The sequence below is a fragment of the Chiloscyllium plagiosum genome, chromosome 17 (genome assembly GCF_004010195.1).
Source record: "Chiloscyllium plagiosum isolate BGI_BamShark_2017 chromosome 17, ASM401019v2, whole genome shotgun sequence".
Classification (NCBI taxonomy): Eukaryota; Metazoa; Chordata; class Chondrichthyes; order Orectolobiformes; family Hemiscylliidae; genus Chiloscyllium; species Chiloscyllium plagiosum.
In genome coordinates, this window is record NC_057726.1 from 3,782,578 (window position 1) to 3,795,330 (window position 12,753).

The 12,753-nt window shown below is 48.1% G+C and overlaps 1 protein-coding gene across 1 annotated transcript in view; it reads right to left on the bottom strand.

Moving 5' to 3' along the window:
* Nucleotides 1–8,168: 8,168 nt before the first annotated feature.
* The window catches only part of LOC122558710 (fatty acyl-CoA hydrolase precursor, medium chain-like), an 8,907-nt gene continuing 4,322 nt past the window's right edge, over nucleotides 8,169–12,753 (bottom strand). The window contains exons 3-5 of the mRNA XM_043707503.1: nucleotides 11,890–12,039; nucleotides 9,808–9,880; nucleotides 8,169–8,807 (exon numbers count right to left, since the gene is read on the bottom strand). Of these exons, the coding sequence (XP_043563438.1) occupies nucleotides 8,609–8,807; nucleotides 9,808–9,880; nucleotides 11,890–12,039 (422 nt within the window). The 3' untranslated portion in view covers nucleotides 8,169–8,608. The remainder of the gene's footprint in view (nucleotides 8,808–9,807; nucleotides 9,881–11,889; nucleotides 12,040–12,753) is intronic.

Genomic DNA, 12,753 nt, shown 5'->3' on the forward strand with positions numbered 1-12,753 from the left:
CATATCCAAATCTCCTTTCTGAGGAACGTGCCTCATACATGCGGCTTCAGAACTTGGCAGGCACTATGTTGCAATCAAAGAATTTTGATTGGGGTGCAGCTGTTTTGAATTTGGTGTCGATTGCCTTTGTTCAATTATCTCACCTTTAAGGTGGAAGGTCATGTTGCGACTGTACAGGACATCGGTTAGGCCACTTTTGGAGTATTGCATGCAATTCTGTTCTCCTTCCTATCGGAAGGAGCTGGGACCACTGTTGTTTGTGATATACAGAAATGGCTTGGTGGAAGGTATAGGTTGTCTGATTAGCAAGTTTGCAGATGACACTAATATTGGTGGAGTAGCAGACAGTGAAGGGGACTGTCACAGAATACAGCAGAATATAGATAGATTGGAGAGTTGAGCAGAGAAATGGCAGATGGAGTTCAATCCGGGCAAATGCGAGGTGATGCATTTTGGGAGATCCAATTCAACAGCAAACTATGCAGTAAATGGAAAAGTCTTGGAGAAAATTAATGTACAGAGAGATTTGAGTGCTCAGGTCCATTGTACCCTGAAGGTAGCAATGCAGGTCAGTAGAGTGGTCAAGAAGGCACACGGAATGCTTTCCTTCATCGGACGGGGTATTGAGTACAAGAGTTGGCAGGTCATGTTACAGTTGTATTGGACTTTGGTTCGGCCACATTTGGAATACTGTGTACAGTTCTGGTCACCACATTACCAAAAGGATGTGGATGCTTTGGAGAGGGTGGAAAGGAGGTTCACCAGGATGTTATCTGGTATGGAGGGTGCTAGCTATGAAAAGAGATTGAGCAGATTAGGATTATTTTCATGAGAAAGATGGAGGTTGAGGGGGGGCCTGATTGAGGTCTGCAGAATCATGAGAGGTATAGACAGGGTGGATAGCAAGAAGCTTTTTCCCAGAGTCTAGGGGTCACGAGTACAAGGTGAGAGGGGAAAGGTTTAGGGAGATATGTGTGGAAGATTCTTCACACAGAGGGTGGTGAGTACTGGAACACGCTGCTAGCAGAGGTGGTAGGAGCAGGATCGATAGCCTCATTTACGATGTATCCAGACAGATACACGAATGGGCAGGGAGCAAAGGGATACAGATCCTTAGATAATAGGCAACAGATTTAGATAGAGGATCTGGATTGGCACAGGATTGGAGGGCTGAAGGGCCTGTTCCTGTGCTGTAATATTCTTTGTTAGGATGTTGTGAAATTTGAAATGTTTCAGAAAAGATTTACAAGGATGTTGCCAGGGTTGGAAGTTTTGAGCTATAGAGAGAGGCTGAATAGGCTGTGGCTGTTTTCCCTGGAGCATTGGAGGCTGACGGGTGACCTTTTTAGAGGTTTATAAAATCATGAGGGACATGGATAGAGTAAATAGACAAAGTCTTTTCCCTGAGGTGGGGGAGTCCAGAACTAGAGAGCATAAGTTTAGATTGAGAGGGGAAAGATATTAAAGGGACCTAAAGGGCAACTTTTTCACACAGAGAGTGATGTGTGTATGGAATGATCTACCAGAGGAAGTGATGGAGGCTGGTACAATTGCAGTATTTAAAAGGCATCTGGATGGGTATAAACTAGGAAGGATTTAGAGGGACATGGGCCAAATGCTGGTAAATGGGACTAGATTAGGTTAGGATATCTGGTCTGCATGGACAAGTTTGACCGAAGGATCTATTTCCATGCTGTACATCTCTATGAATATATTAGAAGATCTTGTTGCAAATCTAGCCACCCTTCAAATGATATGGAATGACCTTTTCAATCTTTAATTACTTGTCTCTGGTCAAATTAATTAAATGCATAATTGGATGCATGAATGCTAGTTTAAAGGGAGAAAGTGAGGGCTGCAGATGCTGGAGATCAGAGTCGAAGAGTGTGGTGTTGCAAAAGACAGCAGGTCAGGCAGCACCCGAGGAGCAGGACAGTCAATGTTTGAAGCATAAGCTCTTCATCAGGGATGAGGCTTGTGACTCAAGGGGTTGAGAGATTAATGAGAGGGGTTGGGGCTGGGGATAAGGTAGCTGGGAATGTGATACGTAGACAGAGGTGGAGGTAATGGTGGTATATCGGAGTGGAGGGTGGAGTGGATAGGTAGGAAGGACAATGGACAGGTAGGACAGTTCAAGAGGGCGATGCTGAATAGGAAGGTTGGATCTGGGATACGTTGGGGTGGAGAAATGAGGAAACTGGTGAAATCCATATTGATCCCGTCTTGTTGGAGGGTCACAAGGTGAAGATGAGGCGCTCTGCCTCCAGGCGTCGGGTGGTTAGGGTTTGGTGATGGAGGAGGCCAGGACCTGCACGTCCTTGGCGGAGTGGGAGGATGAGTTAAAGTGTTCAGCCATGGGGCAGTGGGGTTGTTTGGTGCATGTGTCCCAGAGATGTTCTCTGAAATGGTCCGCGAGTTGGTGTCCTGTCTCCCCGATGTAGAGGAGACCACATCGAGAGCAACGGACACAGTAAATGACATGTGTGGAAGTGCAGGTAAATCTCTGTCGGATGTGGAAGGCTCCTTTGGGGCCTTGGATGGAGGTGAGGCGGAGGGAGGTGTGGGCTTGCGGTGACAAGGGACGGTGTCGGGATTGGAGGGTGGGTTGATGAGGTTTGGACCTAACAAGGGAGTTGCGGAGAGATTGGTCTCTCCAGAACACAGATGTGCAGGGGGTTGGGGAGGGAAATATATCCCTGGGGATGGGGCCTGTTTGTAGGTGGCGGAAATGGTGGAGGGTGATACGATGTATGTGAAGTTTGTGGGTGGAAGGTAAGGACCAGGAAGTTCTGTCCTTTTTGCAGTTGGAGGGGTGGGGTTCAAGAGTAGAGGTGCAGGTAGTGGAGGAGATGTGTTGGAGGGCATCGTAACTACATGGGAGGGGAAATTGTGGTCTTTGAGCCCTTCTGGGGTGGGGCCAGGAGGAGGCCATCTGGGGTGTTCTGTGGTGGTACTGATCCTCCTGGGTGCAGATGCAGCAGAGGCGGAGGAATTCGAAATAAGGGATGGCATTTTTAACAGGAAGCAAGGTAACATGCTCGTTTGTCAGTGAATTCTTGTGAAAATTTTTATTAAATCATGTCGGATTTTAACCCCAAGGATTGTATGTCCTGAATCGTGAGTATCAACTTTACTCACAACTCAGAATATACAATCCTTGGGGTTACTCTGTGGAGGGTCGGTGTGGGTCAAAGCACTTGTTTCCACACTGTAGGGATTCTATGCACTTCAATGAACTTCTGTGAATGCTGTAAACCTTTTATTTCCCTGAATTTTGTATTGAAATCAAATTCTTAAATAATCAGAATTAGTGATCTCAATGTACATTTGACTGGATCGCTCATTGCACTGGATCATTCATTCAATAATTTACTCACCACTCGAACTGATTACTCACAGGGTGTGAACTGCACTTGCTCAGTGAAAACTGTACAAAAGGTTTGCTGCCACTACACTGATGTCAGAGAGCCAGCATGGACTCAATGGGCTGAGGTGCCTCCTACAGTGTCACAAAGATTTCTCTCACTCTATGGCCTGTTTTTACAGGATGCTGTAGTCTCCTGGCTACAATGTCTGGGCCTGAACGAAGACAGGAAAGGCTCCCACAATCCCAAAGACTCCCTTTTGTGGCGCAGAGTCCCCCTTGGAGAGTTTCTGGCAGCTCCATAGTCCCAGCAGCGCCAGCCAGGAGCAGTTGGAACTACAGGTAATCCCCATAATTGAGGGTCTCAGGTATGTCTGGATTGAGGCTGTCAGTGAAGGAGGTGGGGCAATGACTTTGCAGGGAACAGGGTATCGGGGGGTGGAGGGGAAGACAGTGGTTGGAAGATTATCTTGCAAGGATGGGATTAGACCTCAGAAGGGCTCAAAGGGTCTTCAAAGGTGGCTCTCCAATCCTTCTCCAATTCCACATGGGCCTACCTCCCTCCCCTACAGCAGCTGGACAACATCCTTAATTAGTCCCTTGAGGGCATCAACAAGCCCAGCTGCAGGTCAACTATTCCCTCATGCCTCCGCCATCAGCCACTCCTTGGCCTCAGGATCCTGGTGGCCAAAGTCCCACCCACTGAGGACTACTGGCCAAACAGAGGCTGACAGGTTCACATTGATGTCAGCGCGCCCTAGGCCTCTTCATTGCTGACTGCCGACGTGACATCTGCTGCCTCAATTCTGCGCCCCCCCAAACCAACTCCAACCTCACTCTCTCTGCACCAACCCCCGTTTCTCAGTCAAACCCGCTGACAAAGTCGGGGCAGTGGGAGTCTCTAGGGCAGACCTCTATATTGCACAGGCTGAGCGCCAGCTCTCCGACTCCATGTCCTACCTCCCCCTTGACCACAACCCCACTGTGACCCATCAAACCAAAATCATTTGCACAGTCCGTGCCTTCATTGCCTCTGGTGATCTCCCCTCCACCACCTCCAATCTGATAGACCCCCTCAGGCCTGCATTGTCTGGTTCTATCTGCTCCCCAAGATCCACAAGCCCAACTGCTCCAGCCAGTTCATTGTCTCAGCATGCTCCTGCCACACCGAGCCCATCTCGTCCGACCTTGACTCCATCCTCACCCCCTTGCTTCAGGCCGTTCCCACCTACATCCACGACACCAGCCACACCCTTCACCTCTTCACTAACTTCCAGTTCCCTGGCCCCAGCGCTTTATCTTCACTATGGACGTGTGGTCCTTATACATGTTCGTACCCCACAAAGATGGCCTCCCGGCCCTCCACTTCTTCCTTTCCAACAGACCCATCCAGTCCCCCTCCACCAATACCCTCCTCCACCTTACCGAACCAGTCCTCACCCTCAACAACGTTTCCTTTAACTCCTCCCATTTCCTCCAAATCCAGGGGGTGGCCATGGGCTCGGATGGGCCCCAGCTACACCTGCCTCTTTGTTGGCTATATCGAACAGTCCCTCTTCAATCCCTACACATTCACTGTGCCCCACCTCTTCTGCCATTATATCAATGACTGTATCGGTGCTGCATCCTCCACCCAGGCTGAACTGGAGCAGTTCATCAACTTCACCCACAACTTCCACTCCACCCTCAAATTCACTCGGTCCATCTCTGGTACCTTCCTCCCCTTTCTTGACCTCACCATTTCCATCTCCGACGACAGTCTCCAGACGGATGTTTACTATAAACCCCAGACTCCCACAGACTGCCTGGACTACACCTCCTCCCACCCAGTATCCTGCAAGACCTGCATCACGTTCTCCCAATTCCTCCACCTCCACCGTTTCTGCTCAGATGAGGAGACATTCCACTCCCAAGCATCCCAGAGGTCCACCTATTTCGAACAACGTGCTTTCCCCCACAATCATACAGACAGTCCTCCACCATACCCCCTCCATTCCCTGCTCCACTGCTCTAAACCCACCCCCTCTTCAAACGCAATAAAGTCAGAGTTCCCCTTGTCCTCACCTACCATCCCACCAGTCTCTGCATCCAACACATCATCCTTAAACACTTCTGCCAACTCCAACTCAACCCCACACCAAGCACACCTCCCCCTCCCTGCCCTCCACAAGGACTGTTCCCTTCGACAGTCCTTGGTTTGCGCCACTCTCCCATCAACCCCCAGGAACCTTCCCCTGCAACCAGAAAAGATGTGAAACTTGTCAGTATCCCAACCCCCTCAGCTCCATTCCGAGCCCAAACATTCCTTCCAGGTGAGACAGCGGTTCGCCTGCCTCTCCTCCAACCGAGTTTACTGCATCAGCTGCTCCCGATGTGGTCTTCTCTACATCAGGGAGACCAAATGTAAATTAGGGAACGGTTCGACGAGCATCTCAGCCGGGCCCGCAGGGGTCAACCTGACTTCCCAGTTGTCACCTGTTTTAATTCCCTTCCCACTCCCTTTCTGGTATGACCATCCAACATTGAGTTCTCCAATTTCAAATAATTTCCCTTCCCATCCCCTGACCCCCTCCCTTCCCAGCCTCTCCTCCCCTTTCTTGACCTCACCATTTCCATCTCCGACGACAGTCTCCAGACGGATGTTTACTATAAACCCCAGACTCCCACAGACTGCCTGGACTACACCTCCTCCCACCCAGTATCCTGCAAGACCTCCATCACGTTCTCCCAATTCCACCGTTTCCACCGTTTCTGCTCAGATGAGGAGACATTCCACTCCCAAGCATCCCAGAGGTCCACCTATTTCGAACAACCCCACAACCATGAAATGTTCACCTTCTTCCTCAACCAAGGATTGCGCAGCTCCATTGTTGGCAGGACCTTCAATTGGGTCCAACCCATCTCCCGTACTTCCGCCCTCACCCGTTCTCTTCCCTCTTGCAACAGCGATAGAGTTCCCCTTGTCCTCACCTACCATCCCACCAGTCTCTGCATCCAACACATCATCCTTAAACACTTCTGCCAACTCCAACTCAACCCCACACCAAGCACACCTCCCCCTCCCTGCCCTCCACAAGGACTGTTCCCTTCGACAGTCCTTGGTTTGCGCCACTCTCCCATCAACCCCCAGGAACCTTCCCCTGCAACCAGAAAAGATGTGAAACTTGTCAGTATCCCAACCCCCTCAGCTCCATTCCGAGCCCAAACATTCCTTCCAGGTGAGACAGCGGTTCGCCTGCCTCTCCTCCAACCGAGTTTACTGCATCAGCTGCTCCCGATGTGGTCTTCTCTACATCAGGGAGACCAAATGTAAATTAGGGAACGGTTCGACGAGCATCTCAGCCGGGCCCGCAGGGGTCAACCTGACTTCCCAGTTGTCACCTGTTTTAATTCCCTTCCCACTCCCTTTCTGGTATGACCATCCAACATTGAGTTCTCCAATTTCAAATAATTTCCCTTCCCATCCCCTGACCCCCTCCCTTCCCAGCCTCTCCCCCTCCCTTCCACCAACCAGATTCATTCCTCCCATTGACCAGCTAGGTCATACTCTCTAACTGCCTTCACCTATCCCCACTTCACCACCCTGTCCCTGCCACCCCCTTTATCTGCACCCTAAACCCACCCCCAGTCCTGAAGGGTTACACCTGAAACATTGATGTCTCCACCTCCTGATGCTACCTGCCTTGCTGTGTACTTCCAGCCTCCTGCCTGTCTACTTTGGATTCCAAAATCTGCAGTTTTTTAAAAACTCTAACCAATGAAGCAGTGGCAGATACTGCACCCACTGGGCCTGGGATCAATGAGGGAAACAAGCCTCATGGGGGACATGGGGAGTGGGTCAGGGGAAGAAGGTGGGGGGGCGGAATGGAGTCAGAGCAAGAGCAGAGCAGGACTTTCAGCAGCCTCTCCCTTCCCATGGGCTGCCTGATAGGAAGCTGTTGGAAGGCCCAGTTTGCTGAGTGGCCTCTTGGAGGCTGTGAGGCAGTTTCCTGGTACATCATCAGTCAACAGTGAATTGCAGTGGGCACTGGGATACTGGGTTCCAATTGGCTCATTAACATCATGCCACCACTGGCTGGGAATTATGTGTCAGCCCCCTTCCACCCTCAGTCATAAACTGGGTGGTGATGTTCTGTTGCCTGGAGACTGGTGTAGGCCATCTCACATGATTCCCACAGTTCCCACTAGAATGGGCTGCACTGACACAGCGTCGTGACTCACGGGCCAACACCTACATCCCCTGGATTTACACAGTCAGGCGAGGACAAGGCGAAACAAACGTTGGAAAAATAAAAATATCATCGGAGGGAGAAACAGAAAAAAGGAGAGTTTAAGAATGAATTACAACTCTGTGATCTTGACAGTGAATCTGAAGACTGGAAAGATTGACACAAAAATCTGCAGAGGGGTTAAGTGAGTGTGCAAATCTTCGCAGATTGAATATAATGTATGGAAATGAGAAGTTATGCTCTTTGGTAGGAAGAACAGGGAATTGAACATTGTTTAAATGGGGAAAGACGCCAGAACAGAGGAATTTGAGAGTTATCATGCATGAATCACAAAGGGCTAGGTTCTATGTTCAGTGGGTTACAGGTGAGGCAAATAGGAAGTTGGCCTTTATTTCAATGCGAATGTAATGTTAAAACAGGGAAGGTTTGGTTAAAGCGACACAAGGCACTAGTCAGACCACAGCAGGTATACTATGAAAGGTTTCTGGTCCCTTATTCTGGGAGGATTGCCACTGGAGGCAATCCAGAGAAAGTTCACTCGGCTGATCCTGGGTTTAAAGGGACTGTCTTATGTGGAGCAGGTTGGGCCTGCAATCATTGGAAATTAGAATAATAAGAGATGACCCAATTGAAACAGACAGGATTCTTAGGAGAATGGACAGGTTAGATACAGAGAGGGGCCTTTTCCTTGTGGGAGAGTCTAGGATGAGAAAGTAAAATCCCAGAACAAGGCGTCACACATTTAACAGAGGGATCAGGAGGAATTTCTTCTCTCAGAGGGGAGTGAATCTATGGAATTCTTTCCCACAGGGGGCTGTTGACACTTGCTCATTAATAAGTCTGAGTTGGACAGATTATTAATCAGGAAGGGATAAGGGTTATGGGGAAAGGGCAGGAAAGAGAGTTGATGATTATTAGATCAGCCGTGATCTCACTGACTGATGGAGCAGACCCGATGGGCTGAATGGCCTATTGCTGCTCCTATGGCTTATGGTAACAGCTGATTATGGGATTGTTAGAGCTCTGATCGCTGGTGGCCAGCAGCTTTGACATTCTGCTCACTCTTCTTTCTTTCTTGTTTCTGTAGCTCGAGGTGGAATTGGACGCGGTGTTCCTTCAGCTTGCTCCCGGCCTGTTGCTTCAGGTCCAGCTGCATGTATCCTTCATCATGATCATACAGTGGCCACAGTACCAGCCCTTCCCCGTTGGGATTGCTGTAACCAAGACAATTTCACACATTACTGACATGGGACCCAGGATCGGTTTGGCCCATCAATCCAAGTCTTTAAGATGCCAGACAGGAAGCTATGCTACAACCCACCTCTCTGAACCCAGGCCAGCTGAAAGACCATTTTGACTAGTTCCACTCGCTTTCTATAGATTTCCCCTGCAATTTACTTCCCCTCCCTCTGTTAATCTCCTTCCCCTCTGCAAACTCCCTGTCAGGCTATGCATTCCACATGCTAGCCACTCAGAATCCCTGAATCCATCATGCCTGCCCCATCTCTCTGAATGAGCATCGCCCAGAGGACCATCTCCTGCTATCTCCCATAACCCTGTTCATTCTTCCTTGCCAAATAACCGTCCCTTTTGAAAGTGTCAGTTGAAGCTGCCTTCACCACACACACTCAGACAGTGAGTTCCAGATCCCAACCACTCGCTGGCTGAGAATTTGTCTGCATTTCATTTTTGCTTCTTTTATTCTTTAAATCTTGACGCTCTTGTTCTTGATTCTTTTACCAATGGGAACAGTTCCTCTCTCTTTAATCTGTCCGGATTTTGAACACCGTGATTAGATCTCCTCTCAGCTTTCTCTCTGTAAGCAGCACAATCCCAGCTGCTCCAGTCTATCCACATCATTGACATCCCTCATCCCATACTTCTACCCCCCCCACAGTTTAGAAGAATGAGAAATTATCCTTTGCAAGTATATAGGAGAAATGTTGTTCCTGAAATCATCATTACGTTACGATAAAAAGAAAATAATTGATTCAGGGTAATTTTTATGGAAACTAGTTTTAAATTCTAAATGTATTTAATTTGGACATGCCTTCACATCACTGAATTGCTAGTCAAGCAACAGAACCTTCACCAGATCCACCCTATTCAACTTCTTTGTAATGTTAAAGACCTCTAATGGGTCACCCCTTAGTCTTTTCTTTTCCAGAGAGTAGACCCCCAGCCTGTTCTGTGCCACACTGAGATACAACTTACCCTCTCTTTGCAAAGTTAGCCCAGTAGGACATCACTGTTCTGCTCAGAGCCAACTCCTCTTCGGTGACATTTACTGCAGGAGAGGTCACAACACACACAGGTAATTATTAGGAGATTAAACATGCTGCAGTTATCCAGCTCTGACAGAGAATCATCAACAAGAAATACCGACTCATTTTAAAATTCATTTCTGGGATGTGGGTCTGATTGGCGGGGTCAGTAGTTATTGCCCGTCCCTAGTTGCCCCTTGAGAAAGGGATGGCGAGCTGCCTTCCGGAACTGCGGCAGTCCCATTGCTGGAAATAGACCCACAATGTTGCTGCCCTCTCAATAGATGTTAAACTTTTACAGGATGTGGGTGTCACTGACCGGGCCAACACCTGTCCATCCCGAATTGCCCTTGAACTGAGTATCTTGTGAGGCCATTTCTGAGGGCTGTTAAAAGTCAACCATCTTGCTGTGGGTCTGGAGTCACATATTGGCCAGACCAGAGAAGGACATCAGATTTCATGAGTGAACAGATGGTCTCAATGTCATAACTATTGAGAATATCTTTCAATGTTCAGATTTTAATTTGATTAAGTACTGTGGTGGGATTTGAACCCTTGTCTGCAAAGCATTAGCCTGGGTCCCTCCTAGTCCAGTGATATCCTCACAATGACACCTTCTCAGTGACACTGAAATGTTGGGATATTGGTTGTGGTTACTGCAAATTTAAACTAAACATTAAAAATGCTCAAAATGATGCAGCAGTTCGGGCAGCATTGATGAAGGTAACCTTGACCTCAACCATTAATACCGTTTCTCTCCACAGGTGCTACTTAAAGTCAGGGAACAGCGACTTGTTTAAAAAAAACAGCAGGTGGCCACTCAGCCCTTCAAGCCAGTTCTGTCAGTCAATGAGATTGTGGCTGATTTGAATCGTAAGTCCATCCACCCACCTTGGCTTCTGTGCCCCCCTGCAGCAAAACTCCATCAATCTCAGATTGAATCCCCCGCCCCCCCCCACTCACTGAGATTCAGCATCTAAAGGCAGTTCCACCCCTTGACCATCCTTTATTAACAAAATACAAGCTCCAAAGATATTCCATCCCATTCTGTTTCACTCAGTGATGTGTGCCTTGGGTAAGACACTGCTCCATTTGAGATAAATCAATCCCACCGACATTCTGATGAATCAATCCTATTTCCTTCCTGAAGATGATATGTCCTTTCTAAGGCACTGTTCCTGAAACTGGATAAAGTCACCCCCTGACCTGCTCCAGACAGGGTTTCGTATTGCTGCAGCAAAGCTCGCTCTCTGCCAGCTAGACCAGCCTTTTGCCTCAGCCTCTCCAAAAATGGATTTCTGGAAGAAATCCTCCATTTGGTTTGAAACTGCATTGCCACGCTCTAACCACTGTCAGATGGAATATGCAAGTTAAGCCTCCAGAAAGCAATATTCACTGTTCACAAATTTTCTGTGCTCAGTCAAAATGATGTGAATGAATGGTCATACCACTGATTTTTAAATTATCCTTACCTGTAACCTCTTTGCACTTTTTCTCTTCTTTCTTCTGTGTATGCTTCTGCGCGTGTGCATGTGTTGTGACACGAATGCCCCCCAGTTCAAACACAGCAGGAACCATTTTTTAGTTTAACCCCCAAAGAAAGTTGCTGCAGGTTACTCAAAAATTGGACTTTACAAACTACTAAAACAAAAGACCTGGTCAAAGATTATGCAGCTTTTCTGCTGAGTTCAACAAACAGGTCACCATGATCCTCCATGAAAACAGCACTGACTGAAGAATGGTTATTGTCCTGAAATGTTAGCACTGTCTCTCTCTCTCTCTCTCTGTTTCTCCACAGCTGCTGTTTCCTTAATATTTTAGTTTTTATTTCAGATTTCCAGCATGTGCAGTATTTTCATTTAGGACTTGCATTTCTTGTTGGAAGGTTTTTCCAGGGAATTACTGAACCACAGATGATGCTCGTTAAACCCTCTGCCTGGTGTCCGTGAGATTGGAGACCATACTCAGCTGGTCAAGCAGGACTTCAAAATGTAGCAAAATACACCTGGTAAAACCCAGGGGATATTCTCACCTAATACTTTAACATCGTTGTTCCAAAATGGAGCACCAAACACAAATCCAATATCATCTCCATGGTCGGACTTGACAAAGTCAGGCCGGATGTTTCCGTATACACTGGGTCTGTGCTGAAACTCGTACAGGAAGACTGTGTTCCCAGCATCTGCAAAGAGCAAACAGAGAGATCAATCTCTTAAATCATACTGAGAGGCTCAAGAAACTGAGACTGTTGTCCTGAGAGCAAAGATAAGTAACAGAGGAGTCTCTCTCTCTCTCTCTCTCTTTCAGGAGCAGGAACCTCAGTTGATAACCCCCCTCTCCCTAACATTGGTGTCACTGAGCTGGAGTCCCAAATCTTCATTGGCCAATGCAGGTCCCACTGGAGTTAGGATTTAGAAACTGGGATAGGTTCCAGAAAGCTGGAAAGGGGCAGTCCCAACTCAGAATGGGTTTACTCTGGGTCTGGGAGTCAGTGGAGGTGATTCAGTAGTGGACTGGATAGGGTTAATGCCCTGTACTGCTTATCCTCTTTGATTTGAAGGGAATGGGGGGTTGTGGTGGTGCTCAAGAAAAGGGCAATGGTAGGAAGTCAGAGTCAGGGTGTGCTGCTCCAACAACACACAATATGGTCATATCATCCAGGACAAAGCAGCCTGCTTGATCAGGAGCTCATCCACCACCTTTACCATTCACTCCCTTCACAATGATGCACTGGTGAAGCAGTGTACACCATCTACAAGAGTCACTGCAGTAACTCTCCAAATCTCCAATAACAGCACCTTCCCAACCTATGGCCTCTACAGAAGGACAGGGCCGCAGATACAAAGGAAATACCACCACCAGCAGTTTCCCTTCCAAACCACTCTCCACCCTGACC